Source organism: Drosophila santomea, chromosome 3R (assembly GCF_016746245.2).
Source record: "Drosophila santomea strain STO CAGO 1482 chromosome 3R, Prin_Dsan_1.1, whole genome shotgun sequence".
Lineage (NCBI taxonomy): Eukaryota > Metazoa > Arthropoda > Insecta > Diptera > Drosophilidae > Drosophila > Drosophila santomea.
Window position 1 is genome coordinate 26,305,812 of NC_053019.2, and position 27,221 is coordinate 26,333,032.

A 27,221-nucleotide genomic window follows, 5' to 3' on the forward strand; every position below is an offset into this window, starting at 1 on the left:
CACGTACACACACTTTCAGATATATTTGTGTATATGTAGGCAGCCCAAGAATGTTTAACAAGCTACCTGAGGGCGCTCATAAGCAAAAGTTCAAATAACAAAATTTCAGCTTTTACTTTTACCCCACAAAAAGTACACGCAAAAAACTCAGCCAGGTATTTTGGACTACCTTCAGCCAGATTACGGCTGTGTGTATGTGTGTGTGTGTGTGCTCCTTTGATTATACAACTCTCTTTCTACATCTATCCCTTTGGCTTTCCCCTTCGCAGCTCCAAGTTTTCCCCATTCGATTTGTGTGCTCACTTTTAGCTTTTGGCTATGAATTTTCCGAGCGCAACTACAACGCACCACCCTTTAGCATTTGCCCGAGAAATTACTACGAAATATGTATAAATTATGCATGCATCTGATTCTGCACATAATTCTCAGTTAAATTTGCATAATTTCGGAAAAATGCACTCAGCCAGATAGTCAGTCAGCTAATAAGAGGTCAATCAATGCGAAGCACCCAGCAACAGCAATTATATAAAACATATTTGAATAAATTAGGCACTCGAATGGCTTCAGCTGGCTGGAAATTTTTAAACACCTCAAGAAAGTTAACTACTGGAAGTTTTCTTAAAATAAATACTAGTTACGGTAGTACAAAATGATGACATTTAACTCAATGCGCGCAGTTGAAAGGAAAAAGTTGCCAGAGTTTACAACTCTTGACTGTAGTTTCGTACATTTTTTTTGAGAGTGCAATTTTTTGTTGGGCACAGAAACGAGTTGATTCGCATGGGGAACCAACGGATTAAGTGCGATGATGACGGGTCTTTTTGAAAGGGGGAGAAGAGAAATTCAATTACGGGGGCGCGGAGACAAAAGCAATTACAGCAACAATGCCCAAAATGGCAGCTGCCGTTGCGGCCATGTTAATATATCAGCCCAGAAGTATGCAACGAAAAAGGCGGCGTGGGAGTAACAAAGAAATGGGATAAGGGACGAAGTGGCACATGCAAAACAAATAACACGGAAATGAAAAACGAACTCGACTGGAAAATTGCAAGAGCCCCTCTGCCCAGAGCACACACCCTTACAACCCAACAGCACCCACAACACCCACAACACCCACACACCCATATAGTTCAGCTCACATACACACACATATAGTACAGCTCACATACAGCAAGCGGAAGTTGACTCGCCAGCCATTTTGCCGTCGACGGCGTTTCCGGCAGAGCTTCACTTGGTTATTGTTGCTGCTTTTGCTGCGGTTGCTCTGCGCAGCTCTGCCTACTAAAAAATTTACTGGCGCTTAAAAATGCCAGCGAAAAAAAAAGGAACAAAATAAAAGAAAAGAAAAACGGAACAACAAGCGGGCCAAAGTGAAAGAACCCAAAAAAAGAAGAAAAACCAAACAACAAAAATAAAGCACCCAGGCAACTACAAGTAAGCGCACAAAAGACGAGCACAGAAATGACATAAAATATTTACCACGCTGAAAGACATTTTCATTTGTGGCACAACACTGCAAAAGCACCAGCAACAAAAGTTGGCCAACAACAATGAGCCCGGACTTTGGACTCAGCCGCAGCTCATTACGAACAAATTGACGGCTAGCTAACAAATAGTTTCTCTTTCAATATTTGCTGCAATTTCGCTGGCTGCACTCAAACGGGCGAAAAAGCTCGGCCAAAAATACAAAAAAATTGAGCAGAGAAAGCTGATACACTAAAATTCACCCCTCAGTTCAGTTCAGCTCAGCTTTTTCGCCTGTCTGCTCACCCCGCAACCCGCTAGCCGCTCCTCGCACCACTGAGTCCTGCGATCCTGCAACGTTTACGAGTGTTTTTAATGCCACATTTTGGCTGCTCCTGCTGCAGTTTCAGTTTGCTGGGGAAGTGATTGAAATTATAGCCGCCGTCGGACACGTCGAGTGCATTCAATGTCCGCCTCGTTCTCTTTACGGCCATAGAGCTGGTCAGTTATTTTTGATACTTATTATTTTTATATTCCACCACCCTCTGTTCACCGCTCGTCCTTTTCCCCTCCGGCAGCCAACAAGTGCTAATAAAATGGCAGCAAGCAGGAAAACAGGATGCCGGTGCTTGCTTTTGTGCGGCAGTGTTACACTGGATTGTGTACTTAGACTATATATAAAAATATAAATAAATATATATACATCGGGCAATTACATAACAATTTGTTCTGCTGTTGGCGGGGAACCTGAACTGCTGCTCATATTGCTTCTGCTGCACTTAATCGCACTCGTAGTGGACTTCAATCCCCGCAAATGAGGATGATGAGGATAGTTTCAGAAAAGGGAATCTTTCTTATAAAACTGAGAATTTGTCCTGCAAGTCCTGCAAATCCAGCTCGTCTCTTCTCGCTATCTATGTTTTTTTTTATCTTTTTCAAATAGCAATTAAAATTGTGGCCGCAGTCAGTGTCAGTTTTTTGGCTTCATTATCCTGCCAACTCCGTGTAACCAAAATGGAGAAGAAACATTTGTGTAATTAAAATGGCGAACAGTGGTGAAACACGCAAACTTTTCATAATAGTAAATGTTGTAAAACAGGATAAAATGTGATATTCCAAAGCGATAATTTAATAGAAATGTTCTATTCTATTTTTCTGTATGGTTTGAATGTTTTAAAGAGAAACTTGTAAATTATTATGCAGGCTTCATATGAATGTATACTGAATAGTACTCCACTGTGCAGTCGACCATCTAAAACTCTAGCAGCAAAAAAAGCAGCGAAATTTCAATGAGAAAGTTTTGCAGTTTACATTTTTCATTAATGGCTTTGCGAGCTATTTTCGGGGGCAGGACACGTCATCGTCTGGTTTTTATGGTGAGCACTGCTCTAACGAAAAGTTTACACACAAACCCCCACACACACACACGCACACACACTCAGCTGGCATTGTGTATATATTAATAAATAGTCAGCAAATAATATTGCGCATACGCAGCGTTGACAGCCGCAGCAAGCCAAATTGTGGCCAACAAAAAGTGGGTGTGCGTGCGTGTGTGAGGGAAGTATAAATAATAAATAAATATAAATGGTCATATGGAAATGAAATAATCTGCCAGCTAAGAGGCGCATAAATAGCCCTCGAAATGACATTCATTTTCGTTGTTCGGTTGTTTATGCCAGCCATTTTCGTTGTTCGGCTGCTCGGTTGTTCGTTGTCCTGTCGCCATTTTCTGTATATGTCATGTTGCCTTCCCGGCGCTAATATTATTATTATTATTTCTTTGCCTGCTGTTTTTGCTCTGCTCTACGCTGCTCTGCGGTCACTGACACGTGTTTTGTGCTGAATTATGCAGACGTCGGTATGTGATTTGATTTATTTTCGGTCGAGAGAGAGCCGCACTTTTATGGAATCAATGCACAAATTACAAACAATTTACACATCAAATTAGCATTATTAATTTGGCCTCGTTGCCAAACCATCAAATTGATAAATGTAATTGGCCGAGGACATTCTTTTTCCTTCCCCTCCCTTCCCTTCTGAGTCATCACATACGATTTTGTATGTGCACATCAAATTATGGAAAACTTTTCCAGCTGACACATAAAATCTTTTGCTCAAAACTTTTGCGAAGTTCAAGGAAAAAGGCTAAAAACTAGGGATAGCAAACTTTTGAGTATACAGTTTTTCAGTTTCCCCGTTAAAAGTTTTAAGTTTTAAGTTACAGTTGCCTGGCTTGGGAAAATCTTGAGTCGGCATAAAACCACTTGGTCAAGTGGCCATTTCGAGTTAGCCAAAGGAGCCAAAATGGATCGAGCTGCTCGAGAATATGTAAATATATGTAAATAACCATTTACTTCGTGTGCAGTGTGATACGCTTTGTTTGTGCCACATGAAGTTGCATTGCCAAATATTTCAGTTTTATATCTGCCCAAGCAAACAGTTATTGCTTTTGTCTCAATTACTTGGGCCAATATTTACTGGTCCACATATATGTTGTTCCTTTTTCTGTGCATCTCTGCTTCTTGGCCACTCTTCTAATTGGCCAGTATGGCCAGGAATGGATAATAATTGCTTGTTTGCGCCTAATGTAGCTAGCTGTACACGACAGCACTTGAGAATGTCTGTTGGAATAACGCTGGGATTTTTATGCATAAAATGCAGAAACGCATATTGAGTGGGTGGCTGGTGTATAGTATATGGGTAATTGTGTGGGCAGGACTCCGGGTTCAAACTATAACAAAAATGTCGGCAGGCAGAAGACGCCGGAAACGGAAGGATGCTCTAGCACACACACACTCACAGAAACACACACAGACTCACACACACTCACACGCATGTGGACATGCTTGTTTGCGATGGTGTCTTGAGTGTTTGAGCCAAAGATTAAATGGTGTTTACGGCTGCACGATGGTGCTATTGGTGGATGGTGCCCCAAAAGGGAACAGAGCTCCAAGACTTTTGACACTTTAGCAAAATTTACGACTCGCACTCCGCTCTGTGTTTTCCCCCGCAGCACAATTGCAGTGGAAAGTTTTTATGTTTTATACTGAAATAATGCAAATGCAAGCTGAACTAAATCCGCACTGCCAAAAAGACATTACCCGCAACTTATTTCCATATATTTATTTTTGCTCTATTTCCAACACATGGACACAGGGTTGGACCTGGCGTAAGATGGGTAGCGTGCTATTCGCAGCTGTATTCATAGCATTACACTTTGCCACCGGCGGCCTGGCCAACCCAGATGCAAAGCGACTCTACGACGACCTGCTGAGCAACTACAATCGCCTCATCCGACCCGTGGGCAACAACTCGGACCGCCTCACCGTCAAGATGGGTCTGCGCCTCTCCCAGCTGATCGATGTGGTAAGTTACCCCTACTTACCCCTTTCTTTTTTGCAGCAAAGAGCAAAGCAAACTTTGATAACACGTTTCAGACATAAATCAATGGGGCTTGTGTCTTGATAGTTGCCGGATAACAGCCAACTTTCAATTTTATAGTTCTCAGGGGTGTTCAAAGGGCTAAAAAGGGTTGAATAAGAGCTAAGCTATAGCAAAGCTGCTTCTTTTTTTGCAAATTAATTTAAAAGCTTCAAATGTTTAAAATGCCATTATAGAGTTTACCAAGATTGTGGAAAGTTTCCAAAAGATTGATGGTTATAATTGCAAAGAACATTCTTAATTCCTTGATCCCTAAGCCAAATAGTCTGTCAATTGGCGGAAATTTGTTACGAACAACGCCGCCAAACTGAGCAATCCATTTGTTTGACAAGCGGCGCGGTTCCTTTGATAAGCTTATCAAATGACAATCATAACAGATTAATTCGCGAAAGCTCCGCAACGCCGGTAAGTAGGCAACGGCATTTGTGTAAGCCGCAGCAAACAATCGGCGCACAATTAATAACTGTTTACCCGCCGATTAAAAAGCCAGGCATCTAAGCCAGCCCACCCTTCATTGTTGTCAGCCTGCTGGTTGTTTGCATAATAAATCAATGGCTGTGGCCCAGTTGATTGTTCTCTTGATTAACTATGCAATTGCCAGTTGGCAGGGCATCGACATTTGAAATTAAGCAATATCCCAACTTAGCTACATACGTATGTATATCAAACATATATGCATTCGTGGAAATATCGAGGCAGATCGGTTTGGGGCCAGGCAAATGGAGCACAATCTTCTGCTCGGTGTGGCTGCACATGACAGCCGGAAATGGGCAACCGGCTAACAGTTACGTGCTGTTGGCCACACAGTATCCCTGCATCCCTGCATCCCTGCATCCCTGAATCCCTGACTCCCTTTACGCTGCGGAGCTTTGGCTCCTGCTCTTTGCCAGCTGCCTTGTGATGCCTGTTCTTTGGCTTAGATTTTTGGCTCCCATTTTTTTCACCCTGCTGTTATAAATCACGCGTTAAGCACCAAGACCACTAAAGGACATGCAGGAGCAGCAGCAGCAGCAGCAGGAGCAGCAGCAGTCAGATGCAGAAGGAGTCATAGCAATGCACATTGGCACCGATCTTTTGGCAAAATCTGGTTTAATTAAAAAAGGAGTTGTCAGATAAATCGTTCCTTTGTCTTTTGTAGGGATTGAATGGAAGAATTCCCAGTAGAGTATATACTTATATCTGCTTCCTTTTTTTTCTTAAACATTCTTATATACCATTATAATGTGAATGTTAATTGTTTTAAAGAAATTGGTAAGAAATATAGAGTTTCTACTTCAACACCAAGTTGCTAATGCCCAATCGACCTACCAAATCACCAGAAAATCCACCCCTTTTGAGCCATTTCCCCTTGTTTCCACTCCACTGTGGCCAACCATCTGGGCAACTGGCATAAGGTGCTTATATCGAAATTGCTTTTCTGTGTGTGTGCGAGTTGCTGCTGGTGCTGGTGCAGAGAAATATCGCACAGCCGCCCTGTGTGCGCTTGACTGCTGACTGGCTTGCTTGAAATATTCGCAGAATTTCTTTTATTGCAATAGTCCACTAGTGGTAGTCCACGCTTACCCCTCACTTTCCACCCATTCCGCCCACTCCGCCCATTCCGCCCACTTGCCATTGGGTCCTGTTGTTGTGGGACACACGTGTTGCCTGCCTTTCCTTATTGGCATACAATTGCTTGTAAATTCTCCGCACTGAAATCACTGCTTGTATACATTTTTTTTTTGTTTTTCTGTTCTCCTGGAAATTGCAATCAACTGTCAGAAGGACGAAAGAGAGAGAGAGAAAGATAGAGGGGAGGTTGAAAAGTATGTGGGGGCTGCTACAAAGCAGCCGTGCGTTTTGGCCGTAGAATTTGTAATTTGCAATTTTCCAACTGCTTGCTCCTCAGTCACCTGATCCATGGCAGAGCTGGGCTTCAGGTAGCTTGGGCTTATTAGTTGCATAACTGCTGCTCGACCAGGTGACAGACATACTGAACATTCGGGCCAATTCCAGGTGGCCATCACAATGCGAGCTGCATTGTGTAAGAACGGCTTACATTTGCCCACCCAAAACGCATTCAAATGGCAAATGTTGCACATTTTCGTGCCAGTTAATTGCATGTTGCCCATAAATTACACATATTATTGGGGAAATTGAAACGGAGACCGAAATTGGGTTCCATACAAGCCTTTTGTGTGCTCCTGTTGCAATCCCAACCAAATTAACTTTTCACATTCTATTTGAGGTGCATAAATGTGCGGCAAAGGGCTTTTGGAATTCACAGAGCTTGATTGGAAATACCAGGAACAGGTATCTTAAGCGCTCCTTGTTCTAGGTCAATATAAATGTAAAATAGAATGGAATTAAGTATATAGGTAATTGGGTTTTGGTGCCAACCGAAAAATGTTAAATTTTCTTGACCCAAGTTACACCTTTGAGTTTTCCAAAGTGCATTACCAATTGTCGGAATTAGAAAGGGTCTGCTGAAATAAGGCAGTATTTCATGATATTTTCGGAAATTAATTTACTGCTTATTCAGCTTACACCGCCTTTCAAAGGCGGCTCTGGCTGCTCCTTGTGGTCACAGGACACTTTTTTGTGTGCCAAGTGGAATGCCTTTTGCAAAGTTTATTTACTGCACACAGGAAATTCGATTTAAATTGTAAACAAGCCCAGTCAGGCAAGTCATGGGCACGGCACCGGGCCATCCTCTTCCTGCCCAGAACTGGGTATCCGGATTCAGGATCCCCTGAGTGGGTAAACCTGTCACAGACACACACACACAAGGATGCAAATCCTGTTGCAGCAGGACTGCCTTAAAGCACTTGGCTTAAGCAATTTAAATGCTGTATATCCTGCATCGTGTGAGAGAGAGGGGGAGGGAGGGGGTGGATCCTTGCCGCTGCCCCCGCCTAAGTGCGAATAGGCGAGACGTGCAACAACGACAAAAGCAACACCAATTACAATCCTAGGTGCGAACTGCCCGAGGAGCTGCACTAATACGAGTACAACCACTACTACAACTACTACTGGAAGTCGGCATCCTGATTGCAAATTTCTCAATTTCTTATGAGATAAGCTGCGGCGCAACGCCTGTGCTGATGCGTTTGCTGCACTGCAAGAAATTCCCTAAATAAAAGATTTTAAAGAGGCTGTTTGGGTTTTAAAACAAGTAATTTAATAATGTAATACCTCGCATTGAATAACATTGAATGTGATCATTAATTACTTTTTGATGAACACAGAACTTTCCCATTTTTTAGCGTATTCCGCTTGCTGCCACTGGTTGCAACGGATGCCCCACATAAAGCATAAAGGCTACCGGCTCAGCTTTCCTCCGCATCCTTCGCATCCTTCGGCTTTCCCGCTCCCATGATGCCGCATATTTTATCTCTTCCTTATGCCGTACTCATCGCCTTTCTTAGTCATTGTGCCTGGTTCTTGGCTTTGTCGTTTTATTGCCGGTTTTCCGCGTCGCCCTCGCCTAATGACCTTTCCACAGACTGGCTGCTCTGCTCTGCTCTGGTCGACAGAAGGACTAAGAGTCCTCTGAGCGGGTGATTACCGGGGGAAGGGATGCCAGGATAAAGGATCCGTGAGTCGGCAGCCTGGGTTGCGTGGCTGGAAAAATCTATTAACACTGCGTGCCTCGACATATTGCCGCGGTCCCTGAGGTTTTCCATTCCCCCCATCCTCCAAAGATTCCAGGTCCGAACTCTGCGGCGGAAAAGAAGTACGAGGAACGCGTTACGCCGCATCATTATCATTCTGTCGTTAATTACATTTTTCAACGCTTAAGTGATTTATTCCGCAATTTTATCGTTTTCTAATTTTTTCTATTGAGCTTTCCCGCATTTAATGAGTTTCGCCCGTCGCGCACAGAAATATGAGGGTGCAGATTCAGTAGCTTCCCTAGAGATGTCTAGGAATGAGCCAGATTAAATGGGGATATGTTATGTATTATGTTTCTTAGCCATAACTTGGTTAAAAGTGGTCTCAAAGCTCAAATAATTGTAGCTGATTGCACCTTAACTTTTTTGGAGCAATGGCATTTTCTATAAGGTCCCAGTTGATTTGGGATTTAATTAAAAGTTCCACGCGATATGCCGTTCTAAATATGAACCATTATATCCAAAGCTTTGACAAAAAATCAGATTTTTTATGAAAAATGCCAAAAGCTACTTTCGATCTAATATGTAATTTTCAATTGGTTTTTCCAACATCTTGTCTAATAATGGTCCTATAAACATAATAAAAACAGTTTCTTACAGCTATTTACCAATTTTAAATATTTTTATAACTTTTTGGTGGTATTGGAAAAAAAACATTTTTTCTTAATTTTTGCATTTTTTGTAAGGGGTACCATCATCAAATTTTGCAAAAAATGTCAAAAAAATAAAATTCCCAAAAGTGAACACCCACCAATTGGGGATTTAATTACAAGTTCAACGAGATATGCAATTCCAAAGTTTTGGCCAAAAATCGAATTATTATTAGATGAAAAATTCCAAATACAACTTTTTATAAAATTCGTTATTTTCAATTGGTTTTTTTAACATAACTTGGCTAAAAATAGTTGCATAAACATAATAAAAGCAGTTTTCTGCAGGTTTTTAACAACACAAAATACTTTTACGACTTTTTGGTGGTTTAAGAAAAGAAAATTTTTTTCTTAATTTTTGCATTTTTTGTAAGGGGTACCATCATCAAATTTTGCAAAAAATGGCAAAAAAAATAAATTGCCAAATTTGAACCCAAATTAATTGAGGGTTTAATTAGAAGTTAATTGAGATATTCCATACGATATTTCGACCAATATTTCCAAAGTTTTAACCAAAAATCGTATTATTATTTGGGGAAAAAGTGCCAAAAACTTTTCACCAAATTTTGATATTTACAAGAGGTTATTATTATAACTTGGCTTAAAAAGGATATATTTATACACATAAAAACATATTAGCCCATTACTTCTATTCTTACTGAAAAATGAGGGAAAACTTTTTTAAGATTACTCCCTAATCCGTTTCCCCATTAACAATTTTCCGTTCGATTAGCGGCTCACCGCAATGGCCACTTAAGCAAGCGGAAAGTTTTAGCTGCTCTTAAAGCCAAAAGTTCCTCTCATCGACAGATCGACAGGGGAAGATGATATCCCCTGGCACATCAATTGATTAAAAGCGAATGGTTATAGGAGACTGCAGCTCACTTCGCGACATCCCAAACCCCATGCCACTTGCCCCACTTGAAGCCACCCTCTTTTCCACTTTTCGGAGCACTTTGAAATAGATTTGTTAAGCGACAAGAGCTGCATCGAGTTGGCAGTGGAGGCAGTGGAGGAGGAGCCCGAGTTCAGTTCACTAAAACAACATTTTCCGGGCGCAACGAGTTCTATTTGATGGTCTCCGCCACTCAATGGTGTTGCTGTCGGAAAAGCCACCACCCCTTTAGCCCCACTCCATTCAGTGGAAGTGGAAATTGTCAGCATTAAATTAATGAAACACTTGTTAACATTCGAGTCTAACAAATCTGTACGCTTTTGTCTCGTTTACTTGCAGAATCTGAAGAATCAAATTATGACAACCAATGTGTGGGTGGAACAGGTAAGTTATTCGTTTAAGCCATGCACGTATCACGACTCAACTGCGCACAAACTGAAATAGTTAGACATATATGTATATTTTTGCGTTTGTTCAACTGTGATTTGGCTTTCGAGGAACATGAATTTGCCATTTGCATGCCTCGCTGACGTCGAATGCAAAATAATTTGTGCCAGCCAATTTGGACGCGCTCGCATTATGCCAAACTTCTAAGTTGGCCAAGTGGCCGGGCTCCATTTCCCAGGACCGCCAGGACATTCGAGACCGCCAGGACCACGCCCACTCCCACTTCCACTCCCACTTCCACTCCCACTTCCAGTTCCTGTGCGCTTGCCACTCGACATGTCCATTGGCTTTGCACTAATGCGGCGAGCAGCAGTTGGCCACAAGCCCAAAAACCAAAACCAAAAAAAAAATAAATTTCAAAAAGAAAAAAAATACGAACCAGAGGAATATCAATTGGTCCGTAATGCCTCTTTTATCCCAGCTGCTTTTAAACACTCTTCAAATTTTTGCCTCCTTTTTTTTTTGTGTGTGGTGAGGGATTTTAAAGTTTTCCGGTTTTGCATAAAACATGCACAGCAAATTCCTCGCACACAAATTGCAGTCAATAGTGGCAGCAGCTTAGCCAAAGTATTTGGTTTGACAATTCACTAAAACCGAAAACAATAACAAAAGCGGCATACAAAATGATATATAAATTATGCATTTGCCAAGCAATTTGCCATTGTGTGCATCTGTGTTTGTTCTAGCCAAATGCAAGTGCTCATTTCAGTCCTCATAATGAGAGTGTGTTGCATGTTGAATGGCACATCGTGTTCCCGAATGGAATTTCGCCAGCAATTTAAGAAGATTCTTTTTAAAGTTAAAAGTACACTTGAGTATATTGCACATAAAATCATAAAAATTAAAGTTGTATCTGAATATGAGGAAGAATAAAATATTTAAAGCTTGAACAAATTGGCTGAACATTTAGTTTAAATTCATTGCCACTGACACCACCAAATAATGTGTAATAAAGAGCCAGATAAGGCCGGATTCAGGAACCAATTGCCATGCATTATGGTGCAATTTGTTTGTTTTCGCATTCGGTTTCGTGGTGTGCCACGCCCACTCATAAATGGGCGGCAGTCTGTCAATAAAGCCACAAACGCTTGCGCACGTAGCCCCATAAAAGCTTTTGTGTATTGGGCAGATGCACTTGCATTTAAGCAGGTGGCCAACCGCAATTATATGAGCCACGTATTTCCATAACTATGGTGGCAATGCAGAATATATTATATTATTCAAATTTCTTGTGACTAGAAGCATTCAGCACTAGAATTATACATTTTGTGTTTGATAAACAGTCATCACTCTTTGCATGGCAACTCACTTACTTCATTTAATGGGCGAGACTCATGTAAGGACAATTGAAACCAGGATCAATATTAAACCAGTTGGGAATCCCACTCAGCAATTATATTTGCAATTATCGGGGAATTTCGTGCTTGGTCAGCACGAAAGCGAGCGTGCTCCTGCTCCGTTGACCACCATGAAACCCCAACCCAATATCAACTCTGGTAATCCCCAGTGTGATGGCTCCCACTTGGCGTGGTCGTATAAATACTATATATATGTGTATATATATGTGGAAAGTGGCAATCAACATAATTACAGATATGCGTATGAGCAATGAAAAAGAAGTTCGATGTCAGCTGAAAGCGTAGCGAATAACAGATACCTCACAGAACATAATATATACTCAATTGTCACAATTTCTTTATTTATTTTAAATTACTTAAAAAATAGCAAGGATAGTGAACTTATGTGAAACCTATACTTTAATTGTTGTACCTCGGAGCACTCAAAAACGTATACACCCTTGTTTGATTAGTACTTCGTGCTTAAACATTGAAACCCCACATCGAAGCACAATTGTATTATGAAAATGTAATTTAATGCCAACAGCTTAGCGACCAATGAATTAATGCATAATTAATGCAATTGAAATTGCAGCCATACACGAGAGTTAAACGCCCTGAACCGCAAATTGAAATATTTATAGATACACCAATGGCCTGAATAGCCCCACTCAAAGTGCGGATATTTTCTAATTTTTTACCCCGCAAATTTATACATTTGTTTTTCTATTATTTATGGCAATCGGGCATAAATAATTGCCATTCGCATGGTGACATCTTTTGTTGTGTGCCAGACCAACACTGCTTAACAATGTGCATTTTGTGCAATTTCAGGAATGGAACGACTATAAATTGAAATGGAATCCGGATGACTATGGCGGCGTGGACACGTTGCACGTTCCCTCCGAGCATATATGGCTGCCGGATATTGTGCTCTATAACAAGTAAGTGCCAAACTAATTTTCGCCCAGCTCATTGGCTCCGGGATTTGCCTTTGCCTGCACTCAGCCACCCAGGCTCCTCCAATGGCCACGTCCTGTAGCCATGAACCAGGAACCAGGAGCCAGGATCTGGGAGCCTGGAGCCTCTTGGCCATTTGCATAATTGCCACGAATGGGCGGCGGCATAAATCAAAGCCTAGCTGTACTGCACCCCGACTAGGCCATTTATCAGGCGATGATTAACGTATTTTTATTTCAATGTAACTTGAGCTCTGCGGTTGCCTTTCGGCTCTCCCTGGAGGCTGGCTAAGTGTCCTGGCGAGGTCCTTCCCCACTCCGTCCACAGTTCGGGGTCCGAACTGCTCTCAAATTGAACGTTTGCGTTGGATTGTATAATTATTATAATTTGCTGGAGTGAAGCCAATTAGGGGACAAGGATCGAAATGTATCAAGTGATACAGAGGCACTGGAACATGTCGAGAAATTAAAAGGAAATTCAAATAAAGTAACTTAACTAATTAGAAACGAGAGCGAACTTGGCCAAGCAATGAAATTGATTTAAAGCGAAACATTCAAGTATTTATAATTTAAAAAGCTTTCAACATTCAAATACATTTGCCTTAATATTCGGAGGTAAAATTGAACTTAGTATTATTGAAGTACATCTTAGGCAACCATATCGATTCCCTGTGCCTTCCAAATTCATTTGGCAATCCTTTTAAGGACTTCTGCCCACTGTAGCCGCTCAGTTTGGTTGCCTGGACACTTGACTTTGTCGATTTGCCAAGCTGCTCGAGTACACGCTTCCCAGGACATCGGTCAGGATATCTTGGCCATGGCTGCTGTGGATGTTGTTGCTGCGGCAGATCGGCTTACGCGCTTTATGGGCCCTTTATGTGTGTTGAAACGAGGGGAGATACTCACATTTTGTACTCCAGCGACTTGGCAATGGCAACTATACGCATAGCACACTTTCGGGGTGTTTCGTTGGCGGCAGTGTCATAAAAAGTCGTAATTTATTGCTTGGAAAAAGCTTAAATTTCATTTGCCATCCAGCCAGCCAACCAGTCAGCCAGCGACAAAGGCATTGTAACTAAAGCAACTGGATGCGGGTGTTAGCCGAAGAACGCCATGGGTGTTATATGGCCAGGGTTTTGGTCGTTGGGACGCCTTTTTTTTAAACTGCAAATAATTTGTACGCACCATAATGAAGCGCTTTCGCTTTGTTGCCACATAAAATTGAACTTGAAGTGTCCTTTGTGTGCCAACGCACTTAATTGTGCTGCGTGTTTTTCTTTTTTTTCCCTTTTCTGTTCTCCAAATGCCAATCGAAATGGCCGCGTGGCCAAAGTCCATTTAATTTAGTGTCAAGTTAAGGTGATGGCTTACGGGCAGCTTTATGGCATTCCTCGCAGAGAATCTCGGACGAGAATCTGAGCCAAATTCATAAAAGTTAAACGAATGATAGTCGAATATTTATCTTGTCGGCTTTTAATGTTGCCGCAAGGATAATAAACGTAAGTCCAATGTCAATATCAATATCCTGGCTGCTGGGCCGTCTCTCTCACTCTCAGTTTGATTTGTTTCCGCTCGGAGATCCTTGGAGCAAACAAGCGGGCATGAAAATTTATGCAGAAATTAAGCGCCAAGTGTTGCAGTGCAAAAAAGACGCGTTTGCTGGCTGTAATTTTAAATGCAAATACATGTGCAGCAGCCGGCGGAGGAAAACGCGTTTATTGTCGCACTAACACATAGCCATACCCATACCCATACACACACACAGACACACACGCGCGCAACAAGGACGATGGCAATCTATTTTACGATGCAACTTTTTGTAAGCGTGTGAGTGGCGGAATGGGAATCCCCTGCGCCTCGTGCGCCCATTTGTATGCAATGAAAAATGTTTAATTGTCTGCTAAACGCGCAATGGCAGCAAAATAAATAGTTGGCCAGCCTTTGTAAATGGCCCGAATTCGTGCCAGCCCTTCACTACCACCAACACCACAAAACAAAAAAAAGAAACAAAAAAATACCTGCGTGCGTTGCGTGCGGCATTTGTGGCACACACCCATACATTCATATCCTTGCAGAAACGCCTCACATTCAGGGCCAAAATGCTGGGGGAAAATGCCACAAAAGAATTCAAAACAAGCGTCAAAAGTTGTTATTTATTGCTCGCGTTCGGGCATTCGTTCTTGTTTTTCGGCCAGCGCCGCAGCAAATTGCAACATTTTGTTAATTTTTTATTGCAATTACCACTTGCATTTGTTTTCCACTCAACTTGTAGTGGGGATTCCCCCCGGGATCCGGCCTAATTATACGGCTAGCACTCGCATGTGAGCTCATCAAATGCGCATACAGTCGGCAGACGTGACTACCAAAGCCATTTGGCACTCATACTCCGCAAGCGAATATGAAATCCAGTTGAAGCTGCTAAAATAGGCTGCCTGCTTCGGAATTATACCCAGCCCAAAAGACGGCGAAGCCCACCCACTGATTGGGGCCACTGTTTGTATTTGTGAAAGCCGCTTAATTCCAGCAATTAATTTTCATGTTGATCCAAGATATTAAAATCGCACTCGAGTGACTCAAGACCCCCGGTTTCGGTTTTGGCCGCATTCAAACCGTTACCAAGCTTACTCCGGCCGCACTTAGTGGTTTATTTCGGTTAGCCGGCATGCCGCACACATAACGCATATGAGTTTATTTGGCAACCGTCGAATAATTACTGTTTGCCTACATGGAGAGTAAAATTCGGCAACATTCAGCTCAATTTTTGTGTCACTTAATTACTTTTATTTGTTTTTATGAAATTGTTTAAAATATCGTTGCTATTTAAGAGGATTTTGTGATATCATACTCCCAACACATGCCACAGATTCGACACTAAGCAAAACATTTGAAATTTCTTTATTTTTTTACCACTTGATTATATCAAAATATGAAATGTTTGTTTTAGTTTCATGTGATAAACCATCTCTTTTGATAACGTGACGTAGAAATGATCGCATTTAGTTTTATTTGCCGTGCGGAAATAGTTCTGGCCATCGCGTTTAAAACAGATTTAGGACCACGCCCATACGTCTGCCCTATTTGGCCAAACCAAACCCAAAAAAAAAAAATAATAATCCCACTAAGCCGACACACAAACACATTCGCACAGCAACTCAGTCATGGGCGAAACGCATTACCATTTTGAAATGCCATATTAGCTGAATGCCATAAATCTCTGCCTGGGCATTAGACTTCCCCCCATTTTGGCCACATTGGGATGTGGATGTAGATGTGGATGTGAATGTGGATCTGGCTTCGTGCACTCAGCACTCAGCGCTCGGCACTGGTAACTCTGAACTCGGTACTATTCCCAAAGTGCTCTGCTTTGGCTTTGTTTTCTTTAATTAAATGAATGTTGTTGACAACTTTATTATCAGCTGAACTTTTGCGAGGCCCGGACTTTGACCAAAAAGGGCCACACCCACACCAACACCCACAGCCACAGTCACAGCCACACCAATACCAACTTAGCTGAAGCTACAGTGGAATCAGTGGAACAGGAGCCGCAGCCACTTTAATTCTATTATTGTGTGTTGCTAGATGGGCGTCTAGTTGCTCTGCTTGGCTTAGGTTGCTCCACAACCACCCACAACCACCCACATTCATCCCCCTATCTATGATTCTTTTTCAACTGCTGTTGGCTTTTAGTTTTTAGCATGAAAGCTGACGACAACTGCGTTGAAATCAAAAGAAACGAAATAAAATTTCATTATCTTTCATTAGATTTATAAAAATAAAAGTGGCATGGCGAAGTAGCAGAAGGACGAAGGGATGCGGATGGGTTGACTACAAGCAAGACAAAGGCAACAAAGGGGCAAGTGGGGGGTGGGGGAAGCGCAAAGGACATGGCCAGGGAATCGGGAATCGGGAGCAGCGGCAACAAAGTCAGCAAAAAGTTTTTCTTGCCCGCCAGCGGGTTGCCAACTCCCTTGATTCCGTGACGGTACAGTGGAGCCAACTCACACGAATACTTTATACAACTAACTGAAGTTACACGAACTTCAACTAATCTATCAATCAGTTTTAAATAACAAATGATTTGGTTACTCACTAAGTTTGCCATCAAAACATTTTCTGTGATTTTACTCACTGATTATTACCGATCACTTTCCAATGGCATGTGGCCCACTGTGCACCGCTTCGATTTGTGGCCTGAAAACTTTGACTGGACGCAGGGAGCAGAGATACAAAGATGGCGCGCCCTGTGCGGCGCTGAGATTAACGCGCTGATAGACGCGGCAGGCGCCGTCGGCTTGGCCAGGATAACTGCCAGGACCACAGCGATGACACTCATACGCCCCGTTGTCCGGCTTCCATACACATACTTATACATTTCTATATATATATATATATTTGTGTAGACTCTGTGTGTGAATCACCGTTAAGATAATGGCTGCAATTGCGGTGACCCCCAGGCGTGGTTTTGGCTTTTTTTTTTGGTTTCGGTTATAAACTTTTGTTCGCTTTGTTGATTTTCTTTCTCTGTCGCCCCAGACTCCCTCTCCCGCTCCCGCTCCACTCCCCCCTTATCCCATCCCTAATCCCCATCTCCATCTCACTCCCTTGAGCCTGTGTGTGTGTCTATGTGTGAGTGCGTTTGTCTGTTTGTGTGTGTGCACTGCCGACAGCCATTTTAAATGGTTTTTAGCCATTAATGGTTGCTGCTGCCACTGCCACTGCTGTTGTTGTAATAACATTTTAAAACGCTTTGCTTTCGGATTTAGATTTAGTGTGAGTCTCTGGCCAGTGGCCATAGCCAGAGGATCCGCAAAGGACCTTGCTGCTAATGGACCGTCGTTCGCAGCGGTCGATGCCTATGTATATGCGTTATATAGGGGGGCGTGGCCCCCTCTACCCAGTTGCAAAACAGTGCCCAAACATCCAAGCATTAGCCGCAGTTTTTCGCAGTCTAAAATGAATTCGTAATTAGAAACTAAAATGTATTTTTAATTAGTTCGGCACTTTCAGTCGATTTTGGGCAAAGAAAAAACAAACAAAATGCTGTAATGGGAGACCAAAGCTCCTGCAAAATTGCTGGAACTTGTAGAAATCGTGATATATTCAAAACTTAAATCACTACAAGATGATAAAATATCAATCTTACATACCTAATATATTAATCCAATCAAAATGTAAATCACTTTTCAAATATAACATATTTTCCATGTCCTTTTTCCCGTTTTCAGCGCCGATGGCAACTATGAAGTGACAATAATGACAAAAGCAATTCTTCATCACACGGGCAAAGTGGTGTGGAAACCGCCCGCCATTTACAAATCCTTTTGCGAAATTGATGTCGAGTACTTTCCCTTCGACGAGCAGACATGTTTCATGAAGTTCGGCTCCTGGACCTACGATGGTTATATGGTGAGTTGGGATATGACCCAGAATTCATTCCTTCAAAGGGCGGCAACAGCTGGCAGCTCTAGATTATCCCCCAGCCCATCAATCAAAATCGAAGCCAAATAAAACAAAAAAAAAAACAAAGAACTGAGAATGCGGCTTTGGCTTGATTCTATCTGACTGAGTGCTAATCAAATGTTGCCCTGACTCGATTAAAAAAGCATTAATTTAAAGCAAAAGGAAAGTGCCGGCTAAACGACTATTTAAACATGTAAAAAAATAATGGCATTGAAGGATTCTTTTTTTATGAGATTCCCTCGGGTGGATTTTCGTGGTTAAATATGTGAGCGTTTTTCATTTGGAATCTGCCGTTAATGTTTACTTTGTTGTTATCTTGTTTTTTTTGTACACTTGACACGTTTCACTTGCTGTCATGTGATAAATCAAGTGGGGACTCCCCATCTCGCATTTTCCATTTTCCATGCACATGTGTGTGTGCTCTTGTGTTTGTGAGATAACAGCTGGCAGCTGCGTTTAATGAACCAGCCACGCCCACGCCCACGCCTTTTTCAAAAACTTTTTGCGTCGGCAATAATGTATAAAAAGAAAAAGCGCCAAGTTTCAATGTAAAAAAATATTAAACAAACTTTATACCTTTACTTTACTACCTTAAATTAAACAAACAACCATAAAATCCTTCCCACAATAACTAATAATTAAAAAGGTATATTCTCTACTTTTCAAGCCCCGCTTTTTTCGAGTGTATGGCTAAATTGATTCGAGAAAAACAACTGTTGCGCTGCTATATTGCTATATGGCGCCTCTTTCCTGTTGTTATTGTGTTCATTATGGGCAGCAACAAAAGCGTAGGAAAATCGGAAGCTGGGGGGCGAAAAATCGAAAAATGACAGCACATTATTCTACATATAAATTTTCGTTTTCCTCCCCTTTACGCATCACAAATTTCGAGCACGCTTCATTGACTTTCGACTTTTCTACAACTCCTCGTATGGGATGTGAAATTTGTGGATCGGTTTTTGGGCCTTTTTTTAGTGTCAGCACAAGTGCAGGACGAGCTATTAATGACGACTGTCTCACAGGACTAGATGTCCTTAAGGTCCTTTTATTTGACCAGTTCGACACAAAGAATTTTATTATAGATGTAGATGTAGATCAGATGTATGTTATATTTAGAACTTCCAAGAAAGTAGAACAAAGAAATCGCAAGCCGGGGTCATGTTATATTAGAGGAAGAAAATAAATTGTTGTTATACACAATACACTTCACTACAAGTACACATTCACTGATAAATGAGCAACAGACAACAAATGACAAATCCAGCCAAATGGAAATGAAATAAAGGTTACAAGCGTAAATGTCATTTGTGTTTCGGTTTCGGTTCGCACGTGAGTCGAACTTATCGCGATTCCTGCCATCTGTCGCTGAGTTAGGATCCGGAACAGGAATTGGAACCATTCACCTACCGGCATGCCAATCTCCATCTCCATTTCCATTCCCAGCAAACGATTCTCCGTGCAATTGGCGATTGTCAAAAATTTGTCAGAGAGTACGTTTTTCCATCACCTCTGATTTTCTGATTCTGTGATGCTGTGACGCTGTGCGGCACTTGGGCCAAATGTTTCCGAGGAAGCTGCGTCTGGGGAAATGGGCCAACAAATCAACATAAATAGATGTATGATTGGCCTGGCTTGGTGTTGGATCGAGGTAAACTGGTAAACTGGTGAACAGGTGCAGCAGTTGCCAAAGTTGCCGGCCATAAATCAGCAAGTTTAAAGAAAGAGCAGCTGGTCCTGCATATTGATTATCTCACCCTCAAATCAATGTAATCAGCTCAAAGTTATTGAATTAAAACGCAATTTGTAAACGAAATATAAAACTGTTTTAAGTACACAAAAATTAATGTTTTAAGTACACAAAAATACAAAGTTATTTATCGAATCCTTTCCAGGTCGACTTAAGGCACTTGAAGCAGACCGCCGACTCGGACAACATCGAGGTGGGCATCGACCTGCAGGACTACTACATCTCCGTGGAATGGGACATCATGCGGGTGCCGGCGGTGCGCAACGAGAAGTTCTACAGCTGCTGCGAGGAGCCGTATCTGGACATTGTGTTCAATCTGACGCTCCGCCGGAAGACGCTCTTCTACACGGTCAACCTGATCATCCCCTGCGTGGGCATCTCGTTCCTGTCCGTTCTGGTCTTCTATCTGCCCAGCGACTCCGGCGAGAAGATCTCGCTCTGCATCAGCATCCTGCTCTCGCTCACCGTGTTCTTCCTCCTGCTGGCCGAGATCATTCCGCCCACCTCGCTGACGGTGCCGCTGCTGGGAAAGTATCTGCTCTTCACCATGATGCTGGTCACGCTCTCCGTCGTGGTCACCATCGCCGTGCTCAATGTGAATTTTAGGTAAGGCAACTCTAAAATCTCTTGCTTAAATGATTCCTATTTCAATCCTTGGTTATCTGTCTGTTTAGATCCCCTGTCACGCATCGCATGGCGCCGTGGGTGCAGCGCCTCTTCATCCAGATCCTGCCCAAGCTGCTCTGCATCGAGCGGCCCAAGAAGGAGGAGCCCGAGGAGGATCAGCCGCCCGAGGTGCTCACCGATGTCTATCACCTGCCGCCGGATGTGGACAAGTTTGTCAACTACGATTCGAAGCGTTTCAGCGGCGACTACGGCATTCCAGGTACGAACCACAATCTCATCCATAAACCCAATTCCGTATAACAATGGTATTCCTACTGCTGGTTGGGTGCAGGCTTCGCATTCAAAAGGAGCAAAAGTTTTCCACCCATTTTCCCGCTCCGCTTGACGCAAACTTTCTGTGTAGAACTTGGCGTCCTGGGATTCGTGGGCTTCTTGTAGTTCGCCATGCTGCAGCTGGGAAATTTATGAATGTTTTCAACTGGCTTTAGTGGGCACATTACCAACGGTGCATGCAGCGAGCGACGGGAAACTTGCAACTTGCAACTTGCCAGTTTATATTCCATTTTAAATATGCACAACAACATGGAAATTATATGCATTCAGACACACCGCTTTATAATGATGCCGTGTTCGAGGGGGCGGGGCGAAATAATTTATGACAATTAACAAGTGCATCTGCAAGGACGCCGACCAAAAGGGAAAGTTTCGTTCGGGCATTATAAGTTCTCGGAAATGCCTTTTATGCTATTTTGTCGCCCCCAAACTGACGGCATTTAGATGGCTTATTAAAATGGAGTCAGCAGTAACGAAGCAGTTTTTTAATCAAGCGCACACTTGGCGTATACGTAATATTGCGTATACGCCGCGTGGAGCAATAATTTTCAGCTTACGGTCAAAGAATTAAATATTTCCTACTTCTTCAAGTGGCATTCAAGGCGCGCGAAAAGAGAAAGGGAAATCCTAAAAGAAAGGACCTGAAACTTTCAAATGGCCCAGCGAAATAAATGGAAAACAGAATGCAGAAAACTATTTATTGAGTTTCCTTATTGTATCCCCGGACCTGAAGTCCTGCCTCTCTGCTGCTGCTTCTGTTGGGCCATCCTCGAGGTCGAGGGTCCTTTGTCCACTCACTTCCTTTGGGGACATTGTGCCAAGGAGCATTGCGACGGCGAAGACAATGCAGCAAAGTTGCAAATTGCATTTACAACTTTATTTGCCTAATGCTGTTTATGCTGGCAAACACTCGCAAAAAAAGTGCCCACCCCAAATTGGGCTTTTGAATCTGCGGAAAGTTACGCAAAAAGCAGCGTCTGTTGGAGATGGAAAGTGTAGTTTAAAAGAGGCTTTGCTTTCTATGACACAGCAGTTATTTTAAATCTGAAAGCAGGGAGAAAGCAGCGAGTGCTATTATTGTTTAATGAAATGTACTTGCAGTGCACTTATAAGTATATTTTTATATTTTTCCCAGCACTACCCGCTTCGCATCGCTTTGACTTGGCCGCCGCGGGCGGGATTAGCGCCCACTGTTTCGCGGAACCGCCGCTGCCCTCCTCACTGCCACTCCCCGGCGCCGACGACGATCTCTTCAGCCCCTCGGGCCTCAACGGAGACATCAGTCCCGGCTGCTGTCCTGCCGCTGCAGCCGCCGCTGCCGCCGCCGCCGATCTCAGTCCCACGTTCGAGAAGCCCTACGCCCGCGAAATGGAGAAGACCATCGAGGGATCCCGCTTCATCGCGCAGCACGTGAAGAACAAGGATAAGTTTGAGAGTGTAAGTACCAACTATTTGTATTCTAAACCATCATTAAACTTCAATTACATTAAAAACTACATCATAAAATTACATCATAAATTATGTTTGCTAGCAAAATGCACACGCAGTTAACAACTACTGAAAGTCTAAGCGAGCTTTTCAGTTCATTTTCATAAATAATATAAAAACCCTTGTTTAGGAGGATTATACTCACAGTAGACAGAGTAGTGCTAATAAAGTGCGCATAAAGTTAACAGTTCCAGAAAAGTTAAGAGCAATTTGAAGCCATTTATCAAGGTTTTAACTGCATGGTCATTTTACGTACAGCTTGTACTTTTCCAGTGACTATCTCCTATATTAATTCCCTATTGCATAGCAAAAGCTTGCATTTCCATTTCTACTCGCAATCCTGATTCACAATTCGCAATGGCAAGACCGCAATGTTATTAATTTTCCATGTTGCGAAACGAATGTAATAACCCGTGCCACACCTCCGCAACACGCAGCATTGCAAAACGGACGAATCTCCCGCCGTCGCTGGCCAATCAGCCGCAATCATTGTTGGCAAACTCGCAGCTGGAGCAGGCGGACTGGATCCGTTGTTGGCCAGAAACCCGAAACGACCTGGCCAGCATGTCTGGTGCAGTGTTTATGTCTGCTCTTGATAACCCGCATTAGGACCGTAAAACCCGCCACATTTCTGCCCGGCCAAAACGAACCAAAGCCGGTTAAATCCCGTTGCTTGCGTCCTTTCTAATCAGGAATCGCGCACGAGTGGGGGAGCACTGGTGGATCCTTTTTCGGATCACGTTAGCGAAACTGGTGGTGGTGCTGGTGGGGCTAGAGGTGCTAGAGGTGCTGGTGGTGCCGAGTGAAGGGCAATCGGTCTGTCGCCACCGTTTGGAGTTGAGTGATTGAGTTGTTTGTGCGCAAATACGAAGAGTTTGCAACATGCGGTTCCTGCACTGCAGTTTGCCATTTGTCGGCGAATTGCTTGCTATGGTGGTGTGTGTACATCGTCTGTGTGTGCGTGTGTGCTGTGTGTCCGTATGTGCAGTATGGAGTGTGCGGTGAGTGTGGGCTACGAGTTGCAATCGATGTTTGCTCTGGAACATTTCAATTTAACTCGCAACGCCCGAACCGCAAATCTGATTTGGATGTGCCAAAACCATTTTATTCGAATGGCAAAATGATTAATGGAGATGGTTAGAAGCAGTGAAACTCTTATTAGTTTTACTCCCAGCGCTTGTTTATTTCTATATAAAGAATTACTTTAAATTAAGCTTTTCACTAGTATGCACTTTATTTATTTTTTTAGGTAATACATTGAAATCTAAACTCATCCTGACTTTGTTCGCTCACTTTTCAGGTGGAAGAGGACTGGAAGTACGTTGCCATGGTATTGGATCGTATGTTTCTGTGGATCTTCGCGATCGCTTGCGTGGTTGGAACAGCGCTGATTATCCTGCAGGCGCCCAGCTTGTACGACCAATCGCAGCCGATCGATATACTCTACTCGAAGATTGCCAAGAAGAAGTTCGAGCTGCTCAAGATGGGCAGCGAGAACACCTTATAGCGACCACTTGGGTTCGCGGCCGGCTGGTGGAATCTAATCATCAGCTCGCTGCGGACCCTGTTCGCCGCTCGCGACGATGATCGTGGATAATATACGATGAGCCACACCATGAGTATTTCCTCGGCGTTGTACAACACAAACAGTAGCAACAGCAGCATCAGCAACAACAGTGGCAGTGCCATTGGCAGTGTTGTAAAGGCTATTGTGAGTAGTGTTGGCAGCACCAACGAAACGGATGACTCGTGGAGCCCATCGTAAATGTGCGCGAGGCGAGTGAAGTGAACATTGCGAAATGAATTCAGATACAATCGAATGGAGGCAAGTTTTTGGAGCAGTTGATCAAAATATGTATGTAATGTAATTTGATGGAGTTGTAGTGTTGACTAACCGCGGCAGTGCTGGACAGCGAAGCAAGCCACAAGATCGCTGCGAAGCGAAGCGTAGTTTGTAAGTTTTTTGATGTACTTGATGTATGATTGTGTGGTCGAAGAAGTTTAGGTGGTTTCGGTGGTTTCCGAACCAGTGTTGTAAAAAGCGTATGGAGTTTTGTAAGTTATATTGTATTTTTGAGCGCCAAAAAGTTCCTTGTTACATCTTTTAGTTTTAAAGTTCCACACAACACACAACAACAAACAAGAAAGCAAACAAAAATGATGAAAAAGCAAATGAAAATGTTTTAAAATTGCATTTTAAATTTAAATCTGACTGCATGTGTTCAGTGCGTGAGTGTGGGTGCTTCTGCAGGAGACTGTGTGAGTGTGTGCGTGCCACAATATACATACATATGAAGAAGAAAATCAATTTTAATGGTTTATTTATTTGTGCATATTTTTCGCATTATTTTTAGCAAAGCAAAAACAAACACAGAAGAATTGCGCCCCACGCAGAATGGGTAAAAATTAAGTCTCATAAAATTCCAATCTATTTTTAGCATAAATAAGTGAAGTAAATACGATAAACTACATTTAATTAGCCAATAAGTCGTAACTAGTGGTAGCTAAGCAAATCTAGTATTGAATTAAATTTAATATTAAAAAACAACACGAGATCCGACACATCGGCTCGTATGAAGCGCGAAATTCTGAAATAAATTTAATTGAATGTCGATACAAGCGAGTCGTCGTCACATTTTTAAAGTCACACATTTTTACTAACCACACGAGCAACCAACACACACAAACATAAATATATATATACACATATATATATATATATAATATCGAGCAAGCATACATATAAATATATATAGAGTACGTATACGTATTTATAGGATTGCAGCTAGTCGAAACACAAAACAATTTCAATTAAAAACACGCACACAAACAGACAGACACGGTGCAAAACAAGTAACAATAACTAAAGCGAATGGCTATTTGTTTAGTTTGAAGCCATTTTAATCAATTAAATTATTGCGTTTAATACGAATTCCATTTCCACTTGATTTCGATTTCGATTTAGGTTTCGATTTAGATTTTGATTGTTTTCCCCCAACCAACCACTTCACCCTTGCCGTTTATATAAGCAGCTCCTTTGTAGTTCTCGGCACTCATTATGCATTCATTGGAGCATACGGAGTGTTCAGAAACCTTTGGCAGCTTCAATTTAAAATAAAAGTTTTTAATTACTTTCAACGGGCCACGCGAGTGCCGTCCTGAGCTCCAAGTTCCGCCTTCTGAGGTCTGGAGTTCTCGTTTCTAGCCATTCGAATGGCCCCGGTTCCAGTGAGCGGCACACAGAAAACACCTTCAATTTAAATGCCAAAGCAAACGAAACTTGCCACAAGGTTGACTGCCACGCCCACACGCCCATTCGCCCCTCGTTTATGCCTTTGCATTTTTAATTGATTTTGCAAAACTTTTTGCCGCCGAAGCAACAAGAACAGTAAACATTAAGCAAATGCAAGAGCCACCGTTGCTTTTTCGCCAGAGGCGTTGCCCAAAGGGGGCGGGGCTTGGGGCGAAAGGGGGCGTGGCGGCGCCGCAAGGCATGCAACAAATTAAGTGCGGAATGCAATTTGCCATGCTGTGTGCATAAGAGGCTGTGTGCGAGTTAATAAAAAGCCAAAAGTAAACAAATACTTACACTCTGCTGAAAATGCACTGAAAACTAAAGTATTTTTAAAGGGTTTTTAAGCTCAAAATAATTTCAGAAATATACGATTCTAACGGATTTGTTTCTACTTTTGTAAAACACTTCAAATAAAATTAAATTCCTAAAGTGTGTTAGATGCCTATCCAAGAATTGCTCTCAGTGTAATCACATTCCAGCAACAATAACTTGCCAAGCATAAGTGAAATCTGTGGAAACTATTAGCAAAGAATGTCGCGACAAGCGACAGCGACAACCCTGAGCTCGCTGCCAGGGTTGCCGAGCGGCCTGGGTGTTGCTCATTGTTGCAGCTTCTGCTGCTGCGTCGTCAGCCGAGTTGTGCGTGCGAGGCGGCAAAAGTTTAATTAAAATTCCTAATCGAAAATATTCAACATTTGTGAGTGTGAATTAATTAAAATAGTTTTCCAAGCCAACGAATGTGGCACTGTTTAAACATACAGAAAAAGTGGCACACCGAGCTGGGCTAGAAAATGATATAAATTTCGTACTTGTTGTGGGTGAAATGCTCGAGAGAACTGGGTGGGAAATTTTAAATTTTCATGTTTTTATAATAAAATATTTTATGCCAATGCACACAGCCAAAGAAGACACACATACACCATCACACGATAGCGAAAAAAAAAAAAAAGAGGAAAACTAAACAGGAAAATCTAAATAGCGGATGCCGTTTTGGGTGTATTAAAATGTAAAGTGCATAAAAATCAACAGTTAACATTTTTTAAATATCTAGCTATTAAAACTAAACGTATTATAAAGCCTATGAAATAAACGTCGGAATATCATAAATAAAGTAATTAAATAGAAATGCGAGGACTAAACTTAGAATGAAACCAATGATGTCACATTCAAATTAAATCGGTTAAATGAACAATGCAAAAAGCAGCAATAAAATCCACAAAAATACCCGTTCATTTATTTCACAAACAGGAAATACAATTGTGCAACATATATTAAAATTATTAAACTGAGCTTATAATATATAAAATAATACAAAAAAAATTGACACACACAAAGTTGCTAACTAAAATGAAAAAAAAGGGCATAAACAATTTGACAACATTCTCGACTTCCGTATCGAAAAGCATAAAATAAAAAAGTCTG

The 27,221-nt window shown here is 42.2% G+C and overlaps 1 protein-coding gene across 1 annotated transcript in view; it reads left to right on the forward strand.

Annotated features, from left to right (window-relative positions):
• LOC120451264 (acetylcholine receptor subunit alpha-like 1) overlaps positions 1 to 25,207 on the forward strand; it is a 52,398-nt gene extending 27,191 nt beyond the window's left edge. The window contains exons 2-9 of the mRNA XM_039634793.1: positions 4,624 to 4,833; positions 10,446 to 10,490; positions 12,725 to 12,834; positions 18,075 to 18,255; positions 20,202 to 20,662; positions 20,731 to 20,942; positions 22,152 to 22,453; positions 23,805 to 25,207. Coding sequence (XP_039490727.1) covers positions 4,642 to 4,833; positions 10,446 to 10,490; positions 12,725 to 12,834; positions 18,075 to 18,255; positions 20,202 to 20,662; positions 20,731 to 20,942; positions 22,152 to 22,453; positions 23,805 to 24,011 — 1,710 coding nt within the window. The 5' untranslated portion in view covers positions 4,624 to 4,641 and the 3' untranslated portion in view covers positions 24,012 to 25,207. The remainder of the gene's footprint in view (positions 1 to 4,623; positions 4,834 to 10,445; positions 10,491 to 12,724; positions 12,835 to 18,074; positions 18,256 to 20,201; positions 20,663 to 20,730; positions 20,943 to 22,151; positions 22,454 to 23,804) is intronic.
• The last annotated feature ends 2,014 nt before the right edge of the window (positions 25,208 to 27,221 follow it).